The sequence below is a fragment of the Muntiacus reevesi genome, chromosome 13 (assembly GCF_963930625.1).
Source record: "Muntiacus reevesi chromosome 13, mMunRee1.1, whole genome shotgun sequence".
NCBI lineage: Eukaryota > Metazoa > Chordata > Mammalia > Artiodactyla > Cervidae > Muntiacus > Muntiacus reevesi.
Window position 1 is genome coordinate 19,178,506 of NC_089261.1, and position 22,408 is coordinate 19,200,913.

Consider the following 22,408-nt stretch of genomic DNA (forward strand, 5'->3'; position numbering starts at 1 on the left):
CAATATAGCAATTAAATTTTGTACATGACAATAATTATTATAACTATAGTTTGTATTTGTGAAGTACTTCCTATAAACCAGCCACTGTTGTATACTGCTTAGTTATATTAAATCATTTAGCCCTCACAGCCACCATACGAGGTGAGTACTATTATTGTCACCACTTTACAGATAAAGAAACTGAGGCACAGAGCAGTTAGGTAACTACTGACAATAGCTGTTAGGTTGAACAGCTGAGAGGTGGCAAAGCTGAGATCTGCACACAGGTGTTCTGCCTTCAGAGCGATTTTCTAAACCTCTAGAGAAAAGCCTCTTCATTTACTGACATGGAAAAATTTCTGACACATGTTATTAAAAGTAAGTTGCACAATACACACAGTACAATATCATTCACATTTTTAAAAACCCACAAAGCAGTATTATCCAATCTCTGTCTATCTCCAGAGGAAGGACTAAAAGGGTTTACAAAATTAGTAGCAGTGGTTTCTCTCTGACAGAGTCTGAGGAGTGGAGGTAGAAGGTAATCAATGGGGACTTCTGCTTTATGTGTACTGTTTGCTTTACATTCCATGAAAATGTATTCAGATATTATTTGTACAATCTGATTTTTAAAATATTATTTTATTATTATTATTTTATGTACCCTGGAATAAATCGTACTTGATCATGGTATATGATGTACACTATGTTGTTGAATTCAATTTGATTTGGAGATGGAAAAAGGTATTCCATGCAAATAGAAACAAAAGAAAAGTTGAGGTAGCAACATTAATATCAGACAAAATAGACTTTAAAACAAAGAAAAAGGACATTACATAATGATAAAGGGATCAATCCAACAAGGAGATACAACATCGATGCATCCAAGACAGGAGAGCCTAAATACACAAAGCTAATATTAACAAACATGAAAGGAGAAACTGACAGTAACATGATAATAGTAGGGGACTTTACCACCCACCTACATCAATGGACAGATCATCTAGACAGAAATTTAATAAGGAAACACTGGCCTTAAATGACCCATTAGACCAGATGAATTTAGTAGATCCAGCAAGAACATTCCATCCCAAAACAAGAGTAATACTAATCCATTTGAATCAGGGGTCCTCAAAACAACCCCCAGGTTCAATGATTTGCTAGGAGAACTCACAGGACTCTGCATAAAATCACGCTCTTGGCCGTGCCTTATTACAGTGAAACGGTACAAAGCAAAACCAGCAAAAGGAAAAGGCACATGGGGTGAAGTCAGGAGGAAACCAGGGGCAAGCTTCCAAGAGTCTTCTCCCTTAATTCCTCCAACCAGGAGGTATAACAACACATGTGAAACGCTGCCAACCAGGGAAGCTCATCAGAGACTCAGAGCCCAGAGTTTTTACTGGGGGCTGATCATGTAGGCATACTCTGCCTAGCCCATACCAAAGTTCCAGACTCCAAGAAGGAAAGCAGGTGTTCAACATAAACCACACTCTTTGTACGTATAGTTTAGGCACGTGAGCCACTCTTATCAAGGAATGGTGGGAATTCTTCTAAAATCCAAGTTCCCAGATGCCAGCCAAGGGCCAATCTTGCAAGCAAGTTTTTCTAAAAATAGCAGTTTCAGGTCCACTGTTTTAACTCTTTTCTGCACAGATTCTTCCATAATCCTAGCTTTTTGTTCTCAGCTAATTCATAATGAATTCTTTCCATGAATGTTTCCAGACTTTTCATTTGTTTTGATCACCTTCATCTGGACTCTGGCTTGATTATGTCTTTCTTAAAACATGAAGCCAAAAATGTAAAATAATATTCTAAGCATAATTTCACATAAATGGGATATTACACTTTTATTAAGAGTATAATTAAAAAAATTTTTTTTCTTGGCCAAGCTAGGTAGCTTATGGGATTTTAGTTTCCCCACCAGTGATTGAATCTGGGGCCCTGGCAGGGACAGTACTGAGTTCTAACCACTGGACTGTCAGGGAATTCCCAACATTTTTGTTTTTTAAAGCCGCATTACTGCTAGATGATTTTTTTAAACTTTTTATTTTATACTGGAGTATAGCTGATTAACAGCTATAATCCATAGGGTCAAGAAGAGTTGAACACAACTCTGAAGCAACTGAGCATACACGCACAGCTGATTAACAGTATTGTGAGAGTTTCAGGTGGACAGCAAAAAGACTCAGCCATACATATACATGTATTCATTCTCCCCTAAACTCCCTTCCCATACAGGCTGCCATGTAACAACTAATGGATAATTTCTGAGCTGCAGATAAAACTCAGATTCTGCATTATTATTATTTATAATCCCATTAATGACATTTTGTTTGCTTAAGCACAAGGTTCCTAACTACCAAGATGATTTTGAATTACAATGCTATCACCTGTCTCGGACTGACATTCCTTCTAGCTTTCTGTCATGTGAAAATTATTAAGGTTTCTGGAGCTAGACTGCTGCTGCACTTCAGTTGTGTCCAACTCTGTGCGACCCCATAGACAACAGCCCACCAGGCTCCTTTGTCCCTGGGATTCTCCAGGCAAGAATACTAGAGTGAACTGCCATTTCCTTCTCCAATGCATGCATGCATGCTGTTGCTTCAGTCATATCCGACTCTGTGCGACCTACCTCAATTCAAATCATGGTGCCACAACTTACTAGCAATATGACCTTGGATAAGTTAGCCTAAGTCCTCTGTGTGCTGGTTTTCTTATCTGTAAGAACTAGGAATAATAATCATACCTATCTCATAGAGTTCTTCAGTGAAATAAATGAGATAATGTATATAATAAGCCTAATATAGTGTCTGGCATATTCAATTACATAACAAACATTATTAAACTAAATTATTGATGAGAATAATAAGCAGGTTAGGATCAAGGGCAAAGTTCCATGGCATTTTGGGGGTGACTTCTCTCAGAGATGAAAGCAATCAAAATTCTTTGAGAATATCATTCAGTGAGACTTCTACTTTATTATACACTTAAATCCAGTACGGAAAACTTCAAGATATAAAGAAGAGTTAGAGACTCATTATTACCAATTTTAAGTTATGTTAGAAACTGTAGTCTCTAAATTTAACCTCTTTATCACCTACCAAACACTTGTTTGAAGAGAAAGAAATCAAGATAGACTAGACTGGAAGAAAATCTCTATCACTAAGAAGATACTTCCAACTGTGCAATAAATTCCAACCTATGTCAGAAGTCTGGCAGAATAAGATTTTGCTGTGCTTATCCTTACGCGTTGCCTACAAGGCAATCATTGAACATAACTGTTAGCCAAAGTATAAGGAAAAAAACAAGTGTTTTTAGGCTCTTCACCTGTTTTTTAAAAAATATTTATTTATTTGGCTGCTCCAGGTCTTAGCTGCAGCACTCAGGATGAAGTTCCTTGACCAGGGATTGAACCCAGGCCCCCTGCATTGGGAGCACAGAGTCTTATCCACTGGATGGCCAGGGAGGTCCCCATCTTTTTTAATAAGAAAAATCAAAGGAACACAAATGAAAAATCTAGTAAAGAACAAATGCCTGTAGCACTTGTCATCTGCAATTAGAAGAGCTAAAATTCTTAGACAAAATGTAACGTCTGGAATATTGACTTTAATGAGAGTAGGAAGCATCAAGACACATACTTCGATACTGAACTTTAAAAATGAACTGATCTCTAAAGAGAAAATGACAAAGGAATGTATAATATTTGTTACATTCATCCTAACACAGTCACATTCCTCAATTTTTCCAAGAAAAGATTAGTCAAACAACTACACATGGATAATCAAGGAATGAAGGTTTATTTCCAAATAAATGGCTGTCATACAGTTTCTAGCAAACTATTATTTCCAGTTAATGACTGTGTACACTGTGGTCCTATTCAGAGTCAAATATGAATTTTAAAATTAACTCATTCTAATAGTGCCATGAAGAATAGTTCAGTATTCATTTTGGAGCACAGCTGCAGAGGCATTCAGATTCAGATTCAAATCCTTGCTCTGCAACTCACTGTGTGACTTCAGGCAAGTTATTTACTGTCTCCAAGCATTAACGAAGTTGGCCAACGTCACCCAGCTAGTAAGTAGGCTGAGAAAGACAGGATGTGCACTCAGACCAAGTTATAGAGACCATGACTTAATTAGTCTGCTACCCTGCCTCTTCCAGGTGCAACAACATGGGTCCCAAAGGAATGATCACTTTTGGATGCCAGATGTTACATGTTGACTTTAGCCTTTGAGTTTCTCAGAAGCTTGGACACCCATTATTTTATAAATGGAGAAGTGATTTGCTTAAGGTCAACAGGAACATGTGAGAGAGACCTGGATCCTGCGTGACCACTTATTAGTTGTGTAAATCTATAATTTTCCTGAGTTTCAACTAGTTGTAAAATGGAAATAATAGTAATCTCTCTTTCAAGAAGAAGGGAAATATATGTTTGCATATCATCTAGCACAGAGCCATGCATAAAAGTTGCTCAATAAATGTTAGCCCTCCCTCTCCTCATTCTTCTATTTGTGACTCTGGGCACAATATTCTTTTCGAACACCATGCTACTATTTCTTGATACCCTCTCACCAACTGTGTTAACAGATGGGTGGCAAAGAACATGATTTTTTGGCAATTACCACGTGATACCAAATGAAACCTCAGTGAAGTCCAGCTATATTATATAATTTTAAGTAGAACAAACTTTCTCCCTTTTGTCCATATGGTCTACCACTTTATCAGAGTAGAAAACAAAATTGGTCTACCAAGATTTGTTCTTTATAAAATTATGCTTAATGTTCCCCAATACCTTCTGTTCTTTTAGGTAACTGCCAAATGATTTACTTGATTTATTCTAGTTTCTGACCAAACATTGTTTAAAAATTAAGTTGACCTTATCCATATCCAAATTTATTTTTCCCCTTAAAAAAGGTGCTCTTTTCTGTCATCAGATACTTTTCCTATTCACTATAATTTGTCAAAGATAAAAGCTAATAGCTTGGCATGAGGTTCTTTTCTGTCATATTTGCATAGAGGGAATATCTAATACTGAGTTATAAGCACTATTCAGTGCCAAATATGGCCATAGCAATTGGTATTTGTCAAACAGGCAGTATTTTCCTAAGAAAAGATAAAAATGCTAGGAGATAGCCTGTTCTCTTATAAAGCAAAGTTGCTGCATAATTAATATTTATTTCCTGGATAGCAAGGATATCATGAAGCACACTCTGTTGGCTTCCAAGTATCATTTAAAATACTCCCAATTCTTTTCTTTTCTTGATGCGGGTTTTTTTTTAACTGAAGGATAACTGCTTTACAGAATTTTGTTGTTTTCTGTCAAACCTCAACATGAATCAGCCATATGTATACATATGTCCCCCCTCTCCCATCTCCCTCTCCATCCCTAGTCACCACTCTAGGTTGATACAGAGCCTCCAAGTTCCCTGAGTCATGCAGCAAATTCCCATTGGCTATCTATTTTAAGATGCTTACTCCTTGGAAGGAAAGTTATGACCAACCTAGATAGCATATTAAAAAGCAGAGACATTACTTTGCCAACAAAGGTCTGTCTAGTCAAGGCTATGCTTTTTCCAGTGGTCATGTATGGATGTGAGAGCTGGACTGTGAAGAAAGCTGAGTGCCGAAGAATTGATGCTTTTGAACTGTGGTGCTGGAGAAGGCTCTTGAGGGCCCCTTGGACTGCAAGGAGATCCAACCAGTCCATCCTAAAGAAGATCAGTCCTGGGTGTTCATTGGAAGGACTGATGCTGAAGCTGAAACTCCAATACTTTGGCCACCTGATGTGAAGAGCCGACTCATTAGAAAAGACCCTGATGTGGGGAAAGATTGAAGGCAGGAGAAGGGGACAACAGAGGATGAGATGGCTGGATGGCATCACTGACTCGATGGACATGAGTTTGAGTAAGTTCCGGGAGTTTGTGATGGACAGGGAGTTTGTGATGGACTGGCGCACTGTGATTCATGGGGTCACAAAGAGTCGGACACAACTGAGCTACCGAACTGAAGTGAACTGAATGTAAGTTTCCCTGTTACTCTCTCCATACATCTCACCCTCTCCTCCCCTCTCCCCATGTCCATAAGTCTGTTCTCTCTGTTTCTCCACTGCTGCCCTGCAATGCAATAAACTCTTTGGTACCATCTTTCTAGATTCCGTATATATGCATTGGTATACAATATTTATCTTTCTCTTTCTGACTTACTTCACTCTGTATAATAGGCTCTAGATTTATCCACCTCATTAGAACTGACTCAAAAGGGTTCCTTTTTATGGTTGAGTAAACTGCAAGGAGATCGATCTAACCAGGCCATCCTAAAGGAGATCAGTCCTGGGTGTTCATTGGAAGGACTGATGCTGAAGCTGAAACTCCAATACTTTGGCCACCTCATGTGAAGAGTTGACTCACTGGAAAAGACCCTGACGCTGGGAGGAATTGGGGGCAGGAGGAGAAGGGGACGACAGAGGATGAGATGGCTGGATGGCATCATCGACTCAATGAACATGAGTTTGAGCAAACTCGGAGTTGGTGATGGACAGGGAGGCCTGGTGTGCTGCAATTCATGGGGTCGCAGAGAGTCGGACACAACTGAGCGACTGAACTGAATATTCCATTGTGTATAGGTACCACAATTTCTTTATCCATTCATCTGTTGATGGACATCTAGGTTTATTCCATGTTCTAGCTATTGTAAATAGTGCTGCAATGAACATTGGGGTGCATGTGTCTTTTTCAGTTTTGGTTTCCTCAGGGTATATGTCTAGGAGTGGGATTGCTGGGTCAGATGGTGGTTTGTTCCTACTTTTTAAAGGAATCTCCATACTGTCTTCCATAGTGGCTGTATCAATTTACATTCCCACCAACAGTGCAAAAGGATTCCCTTTTCTTCACACCCTCTCCAGCATTTATTGTTTGTAGACTTTTTGATGATGGCCCTTCTGACTGGTGTGAGGTGATATCTCACTGTAGTTTGATTTGTATCTCTCTAATAATGAGTTATGTTGAGTATCTTTTCATGTGTTTGTTTGCCATCTATATGTTTTCTTTGGAGAAATGTCTGTTTAGGTCTTTTGCCCACTTTTTGATTGGGCTGTTTGTTTTTCTGGTATTGAGTTGTATCAGCTGCTTGTATATTTTGGAAATTAATCTTTTGTCAGTTGTTTCATTTGCTATTATTTTCTCCCATTCTGAGGGTTGTCTTTTCACTTTGCTTATAGTTTGCTTTGCTGTGCAAAAGCTTTTAAGTTTAATCAGGTCCCAGTTGTTTACTTTTGTTTTTATTTCCATTACTCTAGAAGGTGGGTCATAGAGGATCTTGCTTTGACTTATGTAATCGAGTCTTCTGCCTATGTTTTCCTCTAAGAGTTTTAAAGTTTCTGGTCTTACATTTAGGTCTTTAGTCCATTTTGAGTTTATCTTTGTGTATGGTGTTAGGAAGTGTTTTAATTTCTTTCTTTTACATGTAGCTGTCCAGTTTTCCCAGTACCACTTATTGAAGAGGCTATCTTTGCCCTATTGTATATTCTTGCCTCCTTTGTCAAAAATAAGGTACCCATAGGTGCATGGGTTTATTTCTGGGCTTTCTACCTTGTTTCATTGGTCTATATTTCTGCTTTTGTGCCAGTACCATATTGTCCTGATGACTGCAGCTTTGCAGGGTAACTGGAAGTCAGGAAGGTTGATTCCTCCAGCTCCATTCTTCTTTCTCAAGACTGCTTTGGCTATTCAAGACTGCTTTGGCTATTAGGGGTCTTCTGTGTTTCCATGTGAATTGTGAAATTTTTTGTTCTAGCTCTGTGAAAAATGCCATTGGTAATTTGATAGGGATCACACTGAATCTGTAGATTGCATTTGGTAGTATATTCATTTTCACAATATTGATTCTTCCTACTTAGGAACATGGAATATTTCCATCTGTTTATGTCATCTTTGATTTCTTTCATCAGTGTCTTATATTTTTCTGTAAACAGTTATTTTGTCTCCTTAAGTAGGCTTATTCCTAGATATTTTATTCTTTTTGTTGCAATGGTGATGGGACTGATTCCTTAATTTGTCTTTCTGATTTTTCATTGTTAGCATATAGGAATTCAAATGACTTCTGTGTATTAATTTCATGTCTTGTGAATTTGCTAAATTCATTGATTAGTTCTAGTAATTTTCTGATAGTATCTTTAGGGTTTTCTATGTATAGCATCGTGTCATCTGTAAACAGTAAGAGCTTTACTTCTTCTTTTCTGATCTGGATTCTTTTTCTTTCTTTTTCTTCTGCTGTAACTAGGACTTCCAAAACTATGTTGAATAATAGTGGTGAGAGCAGACATCCTTGTCTTGTTCCTGATCTTAGGAGGAATGCTTTCAGTTTTTCACAACTGAGAATAATGTTTGCTATGGGCTTATCATATATGGCCTCTTCTGTGTTGAGTAAATGGCACGTCTATGCCCATTTTTTGAAGTTTTAATCATAAATGGGTGTTGAATTTTGTCAAAGGCTTTTTCTGCATCTATTGAGATTATCATATGGTTTTTATCTTTCAGTTTGTTAATATGGTGTATCATATTGATTGATTTGCATATATTGAAGAATTGTTGCATCCCTGGAATAAACCCAACTTGATCACAGCATATGAACTTTTTAATATGTTGTTGAATTATGTTGACTTTTGTTGAGGATTTTTGCATATATGTTTGTCAGTGATATCGGCCTATAGTTTTCTTTTTGGTGTTGTCTTCATCTGGTTTTGGTATCAAGGTGATGGTGGCTGTGTAGAATGAGTTTGGAAGTGTTCCTTCCTCTGCAATTTTTTGAAAGAGTTTTAGAAGGATGGGCATTAGCTCTACTCTAAATGCTTGATAGAATTCACCTGTGAAGCCATCTGGTCCTGGGCTTTCATTTTTTGGGAGATTTCTGATTACAGTTTTTATTTCAGTGCTTATAACTGGGTTGTTCATAATTTCTATTTCTTCCTGGTTCAGTCTTGGAAAATTGAACTTTTCTAAGAATCTGCCCATTTCTTCCAGGTTATCCATTTTATTGCCATATCAGTTCAGTTCAGTTGCTCAGTCGTGTCCGCCTCTTTGTGACCCCATGAACCACAGCACGCCAGGCCTCCCTGTCCATCACCAACTCCTGGAGTCCACCCAAACCCATGTCCATTGAGTCGGTGATGCCATCCAACCATCTCATCCTCTGTCGTCCCCTTCTCCTCCTGCCCTCAATCATTGCCAGCATCGGGGTCTTTTCAAATGAATCAGCTCTTCGCATCAGGTGGCCAAAATACTGGAGCTTCAGCTTCAGCATCAGTCCTTCCAATGAACACCCAGGACTGATCTTCTTTAGGATGGACTGGTTGGATCTCCTTGCAGTCCAAGGGACTCTCAAGAGTCTTCTCCAACACCACAGTTCAAAAGCATCAATTCTTTGGGACTCAGCTTTCTTTATAGTCCAACTCTCACATCCATACATGACCACTGGAAAAACCATAGCCTTGACTAGATGGACCTTTGTTGGCAAAGTAATATCTCTGGTTTTTAATATGCTGTCTAGGTTGGTCATAACTTTCCTTCCAAGGAGTAAGCGTCTTTTAATTTCAATGCTGCAATCACCATCTGCAGTGATTTTGGAGCCCAGAAAAATAAAGTCAGACACTGTTTCCACTGTTTCTCCATGTATTTGCCATAAAGTGATGGGACTGGATGCCACGATCTTAGTTTTCTGAATGTTGAGCTTTAAGCCAACTTTTTCACTCTCCTCTTTCACTTGCATCAAGAGGCTCTTTACTTCCTCTTCACTTTCTGCCATAAGGGTGGTGTCATCTGCATATCTGAGGTTATTGATATTTCTCCCGGCAATCTTAATTCCAGCTTGTGCTTCATCCAGCCCAGCATTTCTCATGATGTACTCTGCATATAAGTTAAATAAGCAGGGTGACAATATACAGCCTTGACGTACTCCTTTTCCTATTTGGAACCAGTCTGTTGTTCCATGTCTAGTTCTAACTGTTGCTTCCTGACCTGCGTACAGGTTTCTCAAGAGGCAGGTCAGGTGGTCTGGTATGCCCATCTCTTAAAGAATTTTCCCCAGTTTATTGTGATCCACACAGTCAAAGGCTTTGGCATAGTCAATAAAGCAGAAATAGATGTTTTTCAGGAACTCTTTTTCTTTTTCAACGATCCAGCAGATGTTGGCAATTTGATCTCTGGTTCCTCTGCCTTTTCTAAAACCAGTTTGAACATCTGGAAGTTCACAGTTCACGTATTGCCATATATTTGTTCATAATAGTCTCTTACCATCCTTTGTATTTCTGCATTGTCTGTTGTAACCTCTCCTTTTTCATTTCTAATTTTGTTGATTTGATTCTTTTCTCTCTTTTTTCCTTGATGAGTCTGGCTAAAGGTTTGTCAAGTTTGTTTATCTTCTCAAAGAGCCAAATTTTAGTTTTACTAATCTTTACTATTGTTTCTTTCATTCCTTTTTCATTTACTTCTGTTCTGATCTTTATGATTTCTTTCCTTCTGCTAATTTTGGGATTTTTTAAGTTCTTCTTTTTCCAGCTGTTTTAGTTGTAAAATACTCCCATTTCTTAAAGCGATCTGTAAGTTAATGTGTTTTTTTTTTTTTTTTGCTTCACCACTCGGCAGGCAGTCTTCAGTTACCTGACCAGAAATTGAACTTGTGCCCCCTGCAATGAAAGCCTTCAGTCCTAAACACTGAACTGCCAGGGAATTCCCCTGGAAGTGGATGTTAAAAGCCAAAGAAAATTTTCAATCAAGTGCTGATTCATGAATTCTACCTCCTCAATAAACCAGAAGGCAACTAGAGAGGCTACAATCAAAAGCACCAGAGGAAAGTGGTGCTATGGAAACAATTCATTTGTGTTTGGCACAGTGAAGATTCACTGCCAATTTGTAACACTAGGAATTCAATAACTTTTCAAAGCCAAAAATGAGGTTTGGACCTGAACAGTTTTCCCAAGTAGCTTTTGCTGAGGACTAGTAGCTAATATAACATAAAAAAGCTGTTAGAGGTGGTAAAGAGATGCAATGTATAGGGACTAAAATATGACCTATCAGTTGTTTTGCTAAAAAAAAAAAAAAAGAGCGCTGAGCTGAAGGCAAGATATTTTGCTTCATTAATTTACTCTTTCTTGAGATAACTTCATAAAAAGGAGATGGGGTTTATATTTTTGATGCTTAACTTCAACCATCTATAAATGACAGTATTACTTGTCCTACTCATCTCATGAGTCTGACAGAAGGATAAGTGAAATAAGAGCTGCTAAATCATTGTTCAAAATGTAAAGAGACAGCAATGTAACACATAATTATATTTTTTAAATTTGTAAGCATTTTTTAATGAAGTCATTTTAATGCCAGTCCCACTGGCCAAGTACACATTATTGATGAAGTAACTTAGTGATATTTTCTCAGCCCTTTATGGAATTATATTTATAAAAAAATATGAATATTTGCTTACCTGACAGTTCCTACTCATTTGGTTTCACTTTTATAACCTAATACTTATAATAAATCCAATATAAATCCACTTAAAAAGTGAAAATGTGGAACATTACTTCATAAAATCACTAAAATCTCTGTCATTATATATCAAGCATATCTCAGTATTACTGAAAAGAGTTTTCAGTTTTATTTTTATTTTAAAAAATATTTATTTTTATTTTATTTATTTGGCTGCACCAAGTCTTAGCTGCAGCATGCAGAATCTTTAGTTGCACATGTTGGATCCCTGACCAGGGACTGAACCTGGGCCCCCTGCATTGCGAGCATGGAGTCTTAGCCATTGGATCACCAGGGAAGTCTCAGAGTTTTCAGTTTTAAATAAATAAGTCTCATAAAATAAATGAACTTCCTATTATTTTATCTTTCTTTTTTAAAATTATTTTTTAGTTGAAGGATAAATGCTTTACAGAATTGTGTTGGTTTCTGCCAAACATCAACATGATGAATGTTCCATTACTGACAGACAAACTAAAAAGTAAAAAACATTAATGGTTTCAAACAAAAGTAATAACCATATTCTCGTCCCATTAGACATCTCAACTTACCTCATCTCCCTTCAAAACTTCAGTGCCGTCAAATTCACGGGTCTGATTTGTCTTCACTGACACTTCTCTCTCTAGGTTGGCTAACTTTTCCTTTGCTTCCTGAAGTTCCTCAGCTTTGGCTTCTTTTTTACGAGAAATGATAGATGCCTAATTGAGCATTAAATAAGAATGTAAAATGAGACAATCAACTTTCTATTATTTTCTGAAATTATGTATTTTTAGATTTTACTGACTGAGCTAAATTTTCAATATCAGGTCAACTTCTCCTGACAATACCCTTTGCCCTACCACCTGCTATCATGAGTTTGATATTTAGTATGAGTATGCTGTATATATATACACACACACACACACATATACACATATCCCCTTCATAGATCACTGCCTTGTCATGGCAGAGAGGCTTGCATAACTCTGAATCTATGAGCCATGCCGTGCAGGGCCACCCAAAATAAGCAGATCTTAGCAGAGAGTTCTGACGAAACATGATCCACTGGAGAAGGGAATGGCAAACCATTCCAGTATACTTGCCGTAGGAACCTCATGAACTGTATAAAAGGCCAAAAAGATATGACACCAAAAGATGAGTCCCTTGGGTCTGAAGGTGTCCAATATGCTACTGGGGAATGGAGAAGAATTACCAATAGACCTAGAATGAATGAAGAGGCTGGGCCAAGGTAGATACAACACTCAGTTGTGGATGTGTCTGCTGATGAAAGTAAAATCCGATGCTGCAAAGAACAGTACTGTATAGGAACCTGGAATGTTAGGTCCATTAATCAAGAAAAATTGGATGTGGTCAAGCAGGAGATTGTAAGAATAAAAATTGACATCCTAGGAATCAGTGAACTAAAACTGACAGGAATGGGTGAATTTAATTCAGATGACCATTGTATCTACTACTGTGGGCAAGAATCCCATAGAAGAAATGGAGTAGCCCATGTAATTGCCGAAAGAGTTAAAAATATGGTACTTGGGTGCAACATCAAAAATGACAGAATGATCTCTGTTTGTTTCCAAGGCAAGCCATTCAATATCACAGTAATCTATGCTCCTACCACCGATGCTGAAGAAACTGAAGTTGATCAGCTCTATGAAGGCCTGGAAGACCTCCTAGAACTAACACCTAAAAAAGATATCCTATTCATCATTAGGTATTGGAATGTAAATGTAGGAAGTCAAGATAAACCTGGAGTAACAGGCAAGTTTGGCCTTGGAGAACAAAATGAAGCAGGGCAAAGGTTAACGAATTCGGCCAAGAGAATGTACAAGTCATAGCAAATAACCTTTTTCAACAACACAAAAGACAACTTTACACATGGATACCACCAAATGGTCAATACCCAAATCAAACTGATTACATTCTTTGTAGACAAAGATGTAGGAGAAGCTGCATACAGTCAGCAAAAACAAGATCTGGAGCTGACTGTGGCTCAGACCATGAGCTTCTCACAGCAAATTCAGGCTTAAACTAAAAAAAGCTGGGAAAAACACTAGGCTAGCCAAGTATGACTTAAATTCATATGAATTCACAGTAGAGGTAACCAACAGATTCAAGGGACTAGATCTAGCTAACGATGTGCCTGAAGGATGATGGACAGAGGTCTGTAATATTGTACAGGAGGCGGCAAACAAAACCATCCCAAAGAAAAAGAAAAGAAGGCAAAGTGGTTATCTGAGGAGGCTTTACAAATAGTGGAAGAATGAAGAGAAGTGAAAAAGCAAGGGAGAGAGGGAAAGGTACATTCAATTAAATGCACAGTTCCAAAAAATAGCTAGAAGAGCCAAGAAGGCCTTCTTCGATGAACAATGCTTAATAATAGAAGGAAACAAAAAAAGGGAAAAGACTAGAGATCTTGTCAAGAAAATTGGAAACATCAAGGAAGAATTCCACCCAAAGATGAGCACAATAAAGGGTAAAAATGGTAGAGATTGAGTAGATGCTGAAGAGATCAAGAAGAGATGAAAAGAATCCACTGAAGAACTGTATAAAAAAGATCTTAATGAACCAGGTTACTATGATGGTGTGGTTAGTCACCCAGAGCCAGACATTCTGGAGTGTGAAGTCAAGTGGACCTTAAGAAGCACTGCTGTTAATAAAGCTAGTGGATGCAATGAAATTCCAGCAGAACTATTCAAATCCCTAAAGGATGATGCCATCAAGGTTTTACATTCACTGCAGAACAATGCCTGCAATATAGCTGCTGCCACTCCCTAAGGACAAAGGGATGGGAAAATGTACGATGTTGGCCCCAGATAGCTGTGTAAGTTGCTCAGTCGTGTCCGACTCTTGGTGACCCTATGGACTGTAGCCCACAGTGCTCCTCTGTCCATGGAATTCTTCAGGCAAGAATACTGAAGTGGGTTGCCATTCCCTTCTCCAGGGGATCTTCCTGACCCAAGGATCGAATCTGGGTCTCCTGCATTGCAGGCAGATTCTTTATCATCTGAGCCACCAGCGAAGTCCTTGGCATTCATTATGTCAGCAAATCTGGAAGACCCAGCAGGAGCCACAGGACTGGAAAAGGTCAATCCTCAAGAAGGGTAGTACCAAAGAATGTGCTAACCATCGGACAATTGCACTCATTTCCCATGCTAGTAAGGTCATGCTTAAAACCTTGCATGCTAGGCTTCAGCATTATGCGAACCAAGAACTTCCAGATGTCCAAGCTGGGTTTAGAGAAGGAAGAGGAGTTAAAGATAGAATTCAGTGGATTATAGAAAAAGTAAGGGAATTTCAGAAAAACATCTCTGTTTCACTGACTTTGATAAAGCCTTTGACTATGTAGATCATGACAAACTTTGGAAAGTTCTTAGAGAGATGGGAATACCAGACCATCTCACCTGTCTCTTGAGAAATCTGTATGCGGATCAAGAAGCAACAGTTAGAACCCTGTATGAAATAACTGATTGGTTCAAGATTGAGAAAGGAGTACAACAGGGCTGTCTGCTGTCACCTTGTTTGTTTAATCTATATGCTGAGCACATCACGAGAAATGCTGGGCTGGATGAGTTACAGGCTGGAATCAAGATAGGAAGGAGAAACATCAATAACCTCAGATATGCGGATGATACCACTTTAGTGGCAGAAAGCAAAGAGGAATTAAAGAGCTTCTTGTTGAGGGTGAAAGAGGAAAATGAATGAGCCAGCTTAAGACTAAATATTAAAAAAAACTAAGATCATGGTATCCAGCCCCATTACTGCATGGCAAATTAGAAGGGGAAAAGGTGGAAGTAGTGACAGATTTCCTCTTCTTGGGCTCCAAAATAACTGCGGATGGTGACTACAGCCATGAAATCAGAAGACAAGTGCTTCTTGGCAGGAAAGCAATGACAAACCTAGAGAGAGTGTTGAAAAGCAGAGACATCACTCTGCCAACAAAGGTCTGTATAGTCAAGGCTATGGTCTTCCCAGTGGTCACGTTTGGTTGTGACAGCTGGAATGTAAAGAAGACAGAATGCCAAAGAACTATGACGTCTTCGGACTATGGTGCTGGAGAAGACTCCTGAAAATTCCTTGGATAGCAAGACCAAACCAGTGAATCTTAAGGGAGATCAACTCTGAATATTCACTGGAAGGACTGATGCTGAAGCTCCAGTATTTTGGCCATCTGATGCGCACAGATGACTCATTGGAAGCCTCTGATGCTGGGAAAGATTGAGGGCAGAAGAAGAGGGCATCAGAGGATAAGATGGCTGGACAGCATCACTGATGCAATGAACATGAATTTGGGCAAACTCTGGGAGATGCTGAGGGACAGGGAGGCCTGGCCTGCTACAGTCTATGGGGTCGCAAAGAGTCAGACATAACTGGGTGACTAAACAACAACAATAACAGACACATACATGTATATTTATATATGTATCAGGCTGCACCACATGGCTTGTGGGATCTTATCTTCCCTACCAGGGGTTGAACCTGGGCCCTGGCAGTGAAAGCACCAAGTCCTAACCACCCCACCCTCCAACCAGGGAATCCCCTGCAATGTGCATTAAATAGCAACCTTAAAACATTTTGAAAGGCAAAATATAGGATATATCAGCAGAGAAACAGAAATGCAATAGTAGTAAAAATACTACTTGACAAAATAGTTGACAAAAATGCTACTTGATAAAAATACTACTTGACAAAAAAAATTTGTCAACTAACACTGAAATGCCAATGAAAATATCTTCTAGGTAAACCCAGAAGCTAACACTAAGTCTGCTGTTTTTCTGCATGGTTGGTTTCCTTTCACAGGAATAAAACAAGAATGCTTTATTCCCAAAACTACAATACAGATCATCCTATCTAAATTCAATATCCATACTTTCAAAATAAAATGTTAAAACACTTATTATATTTGGGGCATTCTAATAAATAAAATGCAGATTGAAAATTATACATCTGATTCACCAGAATTATACAAATGTTTACACAACCCAGATGGCTGCTCTTAGCCATAAATGCAGCATTTATGGATAATGTAGCATTAGCAACTTGTGGGGGATTTCCTTAAATGAACCACGACTGTACTAGGTTAAGAAAGACATTAGCCAAACTGTCTTCTCCAGTGAAATAGCACAAATATTTTTATCAAACAAATTTCATAAGAGAGGGAAATCTTTAGTGCAAACCCTTTAAACAATTCTCCCTGTTTAAAAAATGAAAATACATGTGATATGAGAATACAGATGCTCAACCTTGCTTATAGTAAGATTATGTGAAAAGATGATCAACCTTGTTTATAGTAAGATAAATAAACATTAAAACTATCATAAAATACCATTTCTTATCTACAAGGATAGCAAAAATCTAAAAGTTTGACAGCATACTCTACTGGTGAGGCTGTAAGGAAATAGGTGCTCTCATATACTGCCATAGGAATGTAAAATGCTAAAACCCCTATGAAGAGAAATTTGGCAATATCTAGCAAACTTACATACACATTTACTGTTTGATGTAGCAATCTCACTTCTGAGACTATATCCCAAAGACATACTGACAAAAAATGCAAAGACATAAACAAAAAGCTATTTATTGATGTATGATTTGCAATAGCACAAGAATGGCAACAACCCAAATGTTCACCAACTGGGATTGGTTGAATAAACTGTGATATACCCACTCAATGGAGTATGTCTGTGAACAGAAATAAGCATATCCACTACAGTGGATACAAAAAAGACAGATAATAACAAGTGTTGGTACAAATGTGGAGAAATCAGAACCTTCATACACTGTTGGTGGCAATGCAAAGTGGTACAGCTTCTTTGGAAAGTAGTCTGGCATTTCCTCAAAATGTTACATACAGAATTATCATTGAGCCAACAATTGCACTCATATGAGTATACTCATGAGAAGTGAAAATTTATTTTCAAACAAAAACTTGTATAAGAATATTCCTACCAGAATTATTTATAACAGCCAAAAAAGTAGGGACAACCCAAAACGCTCATTAACTGGCAAACAAAAAAACAAAAGGTGATATATCTGTATAATGGAATATTATTCAGTAATAAAAAGGTTTAAGCACGTAGAAATACATGCTAACAACAAGAAGTGAAAGTGTCAGTCACTCAGTCATGTCCAACTCTTTGGAACCCTATGTACTGTAGCCTGCCATGCTCCTCTGTCCATGGAATTCTCCAGGCAAGAATACTGGAGTAGGTTGCCATTCCCTTCCCCAAGGGCTCTTCCTGACCCAGAGATCGAACCTTGGTCTCCTACATAGAAGGAAATTCTTTACTGCCTGAGTCACCATACATGAAGGAACTTTAAAAATAGTATGCTAAATATAAGAAGCCAGCCACAAAGGACAACATATTATATGATTCCATTTATATGAAATGTCCATGACAGGGAAATTTACAGAAATAGTTTGGTCTTTTGTAGATGACTGGGGCTGAGGATCTGGGGGAAAATGGGAAATGACTGCTAATGGGTTCAGGGTTTCTTTTTTGGCACGATAAAAATGTTCTAAAATTGATTAATGGCTGTACAGCTCTGATACTAAATATCATTGAATTTACAGCTTAAATGGGTGAATTATATGGTATGCACATTATATCCCAATAAAGTCATAAAGGAATAAAGATTATTTTACTATACTATTCAACAGCATATGTTGAGAAAAAAAGCAGTGTGAACAAAAGTGTGTATAATATGCTCTTCTTTCTCTAAGGATGGAAATATATGAATATATGTATATGTAATATTATTTTTAGTGTAATAATAAACTTGTATGTAACATATGGACTAAAGAAAACGATGAATTATGTTGATGCCATTAGGGGATTTGGTTCCCAGGAGAATAGACAACCCTGCACTTTCAAGACACAGATTCCAGTGTCTAGTCATAGGTCAATTTAAAAGGATGAAGAATATCCACCACTGGTCACACTACAGGAGGCCAGAGATGATCACATTAGATCACATTAAAGTGGGTGGGGCTTTTCCATCCAGATCAAACAAGTGGGAAGTGGGGTTTACTGTGGGATCTCATAAACCACAGAGAAATTAACCTAATCATCCTGGCTCTTTTCCACACTCTATCCTGCAGGACAAACATCCTCTAAGCAGTCAGCGAAAGAGTGCTTGGAAAAGAGTCATAATAATTACCCAATATTTTCTGGATAGAGCTTTATATGCTCTTCTACATATTTCTTTCACTCTAAAGTTGTTCTCTGAGGAACCAGTGTCTTATTCCAATCATGAGTCGTGCTTCTCTGCTCTGATATGAGGCCATCTACTCAGCAGGAATGAATATTGTGAATTTAGTCTTATTCAGAGAAGCTATATCAAAAAGACTGCTCGCCATAAACAATTGAGCAAGACTGTTTTGCTATAAACAAATATTGGTCAGAATGGCCCTGTCTGACAGCAAAGTAAAGATAAAAAAGAAGCTGGCCTAACTTCAACTCCTCTACACTCCAGGGAATGGCAAAATACCAACTAGAAAGTATTCTTGAAAAAAAAAAACAAAAACACAACCTGTTCAAGTTTCTAGTTCTAATATATAGGAAATACAGGACACAGAAGAACATTTTAAAAGGACACCATTCAGTTGCAATCAACAAAACATCAACTATGGGAAATGCTATAGGAAAAATAAATTTCCTCAATAAAAAAATACAAAAAAATTATTAAATAAATGGATAAATAACTAAGGAAGCGAGCCTATAGATTAAGAGAGATTTAAATATCAAACAAAGGCAATGTATAAATCCTGTATGGATCCTAATTAAAACAAAGCAACCAAAAAAAAAAAACAAAGAAAAAGAGACAAGGAAATCTGAACATTGATTGGGTATTTGCCAGTATTAAGGAATTATTAAAAATTTTAAATATGGTATGTTGTTAAGCTTTTTAAAAGCTTTTATTTTTTAGAGATACATTCTGAAATATTTACATGTGAAATAATATGAAATCTTAAATTTACTTCAAATAATCCAGATGCGGCTGGGGGCTACAGATGAAATAAGAATGGCCATGATAGCTATAGCTGAAGGACACACAAGGATTTATTTGGACTATTTTCTCTACCTTTGTATATGGTCAAAATTTTCCATTATAAAAAGGTTTTAAAAAAATTCTAGCATCCTTGAATAATGCTTTGTTATGTTGCTCAGTATTTTCAAATTGGCTGTCATTTGAATCTTCTGTCTAGCAATACATAACAACATATATATCCTCATGATTTAATACTTCTGTATAAAATGATAAATGCCTTAGCCCTAAAATTTAATTTATTCTGTATTTTTTCAAACTAACTTTAAACCTGAAAAAGTATATTGCCTTTAGTTCATTAGGACTTCCCTTGTGGCTCAAGCAGTAAAGAATCTGCCTACACTGTAGGAGACACCTAGGTTCGATCCCTGGATCGGGAAGATATCTGGAAAAGGGCATGGTTACTCACTCCAGTATTCTTGCCTGGAGAATTCCATGGACAGAGGAGCCTGGCAGGCTACAGTCCATGGGATCGTAGAGTAGGACACTACTAAGTGACTAACACTTTGACTTTAGTTCGTTAAAGATTAGAAATATTTATTCTGTCACTTGAGGTAAGCATTCACATAAAAAATCAAATTTCACACTCACAGATATAAACACAAAGAGACCTATCACCACAGTTGGCAGATAGTAAGGAAACTGAGCATTATCAGATATATCAGATTTCAGACTTGAACATGCATGCATCTTTGTGGCTTTTCCAGAAATTCTCTGATTTAATCTGGAGATTAACAATGACAGAAGAACCTTTATTCTTTACTTCCTTCTCACTTTAAGACTATCGATAACACAGACTGTGGTGTTTATGAAGATATTCACTAACAAGATTACAGATCAAAGTATGTGAGCCAAAAAGAGTGGTCTTAAGTGTGCTCTTGGGCTTCCCTGGTAGCTCAGACAGTAAAGAATCTGCCTGCAATGCAGGAGACGTGGGTTTGGGAGCCAAAAATCTCGAGAGGTCTTACCTGTTGCCTATATAGTGACAGTCTGCCTTCAATTGGTTCATTTCTCATCATTTTCTTTTCAATCAGCTGATTGATCTGTGTGTTTATTTCACTTATCTAAAATAGTATGAAAATAAAAAAGGTTAAAAACCCTGGCTATGATTACCTAAATTAAGGGACATCTGGTCAAACAAAGCTTTGAATTGACAGTTGTTATTATCAGTGATTTTGATAGGAGGATCAGTCCTATTAATACCATGGATGGGTTGTTACAATTACTTTGAGTCAATCCGCATTTCATGGTTCATGCTACATATTTACAGAATTGGATTAGTTACATAGATTTAACCATCCATGTCTACATTATCCTATTCTATATGAAGTATTTAAATTATTTTTAAAGACAATTTCTAAAAATCTGAAGTTATCCCTTCACCTAGGCTGTGACTTTTCAAGTAATTAAGTGATAAAGCAGATCTGGACTAACATTACCTAGGGATTTAATACAAGGAATTTATGAACCCAGCTGAGAGTTGACATGAATGACATCTAAAAACCCTTTCTGTTCAAATGAATGATCTGTGATTCTATGACAGCTGTCATTATCCCATTCATTAATCTAAACTTTTCTCAAATGTAATAAAACTGAATAAAGGCAATAGAAGCATATAGTCCTATAAGTTTTTTTAATTATATGACTTTCAATATAACTATCCTTTGAAAAGACTAGAATTTTCCTGCTAATCCTATGAGATCAAATTTAAGCCAAATCTGAGATGGACAACTAATTTCTAAACATAAATTAACAGAATTATGTATTTAACTGTAGTGGTTATTAAGCCCATTAATGTCAAAATCCTTCAATCAATTTTCATGATATTTAATTATTATTTAAAGAAATAAACACTTGATTAGTATTTTATTTTTAAGAATCAAAAATGCTATGATATTAGGTTTCAATGAACATTACAAGAAAGTTTAATAATCCCAAAGCAGGCATAAAAAGCTAATAAAAACCATTAGCTTTAAGTACAAAATTGCTATATTATTTTTGGAAATAAAAAGTAATCATTTAAAATATTTTTTAAAATTTGTCATCTAAATGATTATATTATAAACATATAAACCTATGAGTCAACCATATGCATTAATTTATTTCTCCAAGTTACCCATTTTCCTAATCAGTTGTGGATTAAGTAACAACATCATGTGTTATAATTTCTCATAAAGAACAATTCCTTATAAGAGCTGTCAACTCTTAGCACAGGTTAATTTCAGAGTCAAGAGCAGAACACTATAGAAGCAGTTCACATAATTTTCACGGGACTGGAGAAGAGATAAAATTGGGAGCTTATAAAAAGGTGATTGTTACTTACCTTAGATTCAAGTTCAAGAAGATCAGAATGGCCCATAGCAGGCTCTGAAACCACTTTTTGTAAAAAATGCAATTCTTTTTTCTTGTTCTCTAATTCTTTAGGAAATTTTTCAGTTACCATATATGAATTAAACTTTATCTCCTCCTCTAGCCTCTTCATTAAACCTATAAAAATTAAATAAGTTATTATTCAGCACAAGAGTAGGTACAGTGATTCTTTCTACATTTTAAAACATACAACCTGGAGAGAGTAGGTCTGACTCTGTGACCCCACGGACTGTAGCCCACAGGCATTTTCCAGGCAAGAATACTGCAGTGGGCTGCCATTACAGAACAATAAAGGATTGGCCACTGAAGCTTTTTTATGTTAATCAGAATGATAATAAAGGACAATTTACATGGAAGAATATTTAAATTACAGAAAAAGTAATATTATGATATTCCCAAATTACCATCTATTTCTTTTATACTCCACATTATGCAAAAATAACATTTACAGAGCCAAATATATTGCTGGATCATATTTTGTCTTCTATGTATTTAAGGAACCCATGAAC

The 22,408-nt window shown here is 37.1% G+C and overlaps 1 protein-coding gene across 2 annotated transcripts in view; it reads right to left on the reverse strand.

The window, feature by feature from the left end:
- Positions 1-22,408, reverse strand: part of IFT81 (intraflagellar transport 81) — an 87,796-nt gene that overhangs the window by 46,060 nt on the left and 19,328 nt on the right. For both annotated transcript variants that reach the window (XM_065903988.1, XM_065903990.1), the window contains exons 9-11: positions 21,853-22,016; positions 20,498-20,593; positions 12,041-12,187 (exon numbers count right to left, since the gene is read on the reverse strand). In XM_065903988.1, the coding sequence (XP_065760060.1) occupies positions 12,041-12,187; positions 20,498-20,593; positions 21,853-22,016 (407 nt within the window). The remainder of the gene's footprint in view (positions 1-12,040; positions 12,188-20,497; positions 20,594-21,852; positions 22,017-22,408) is intronic.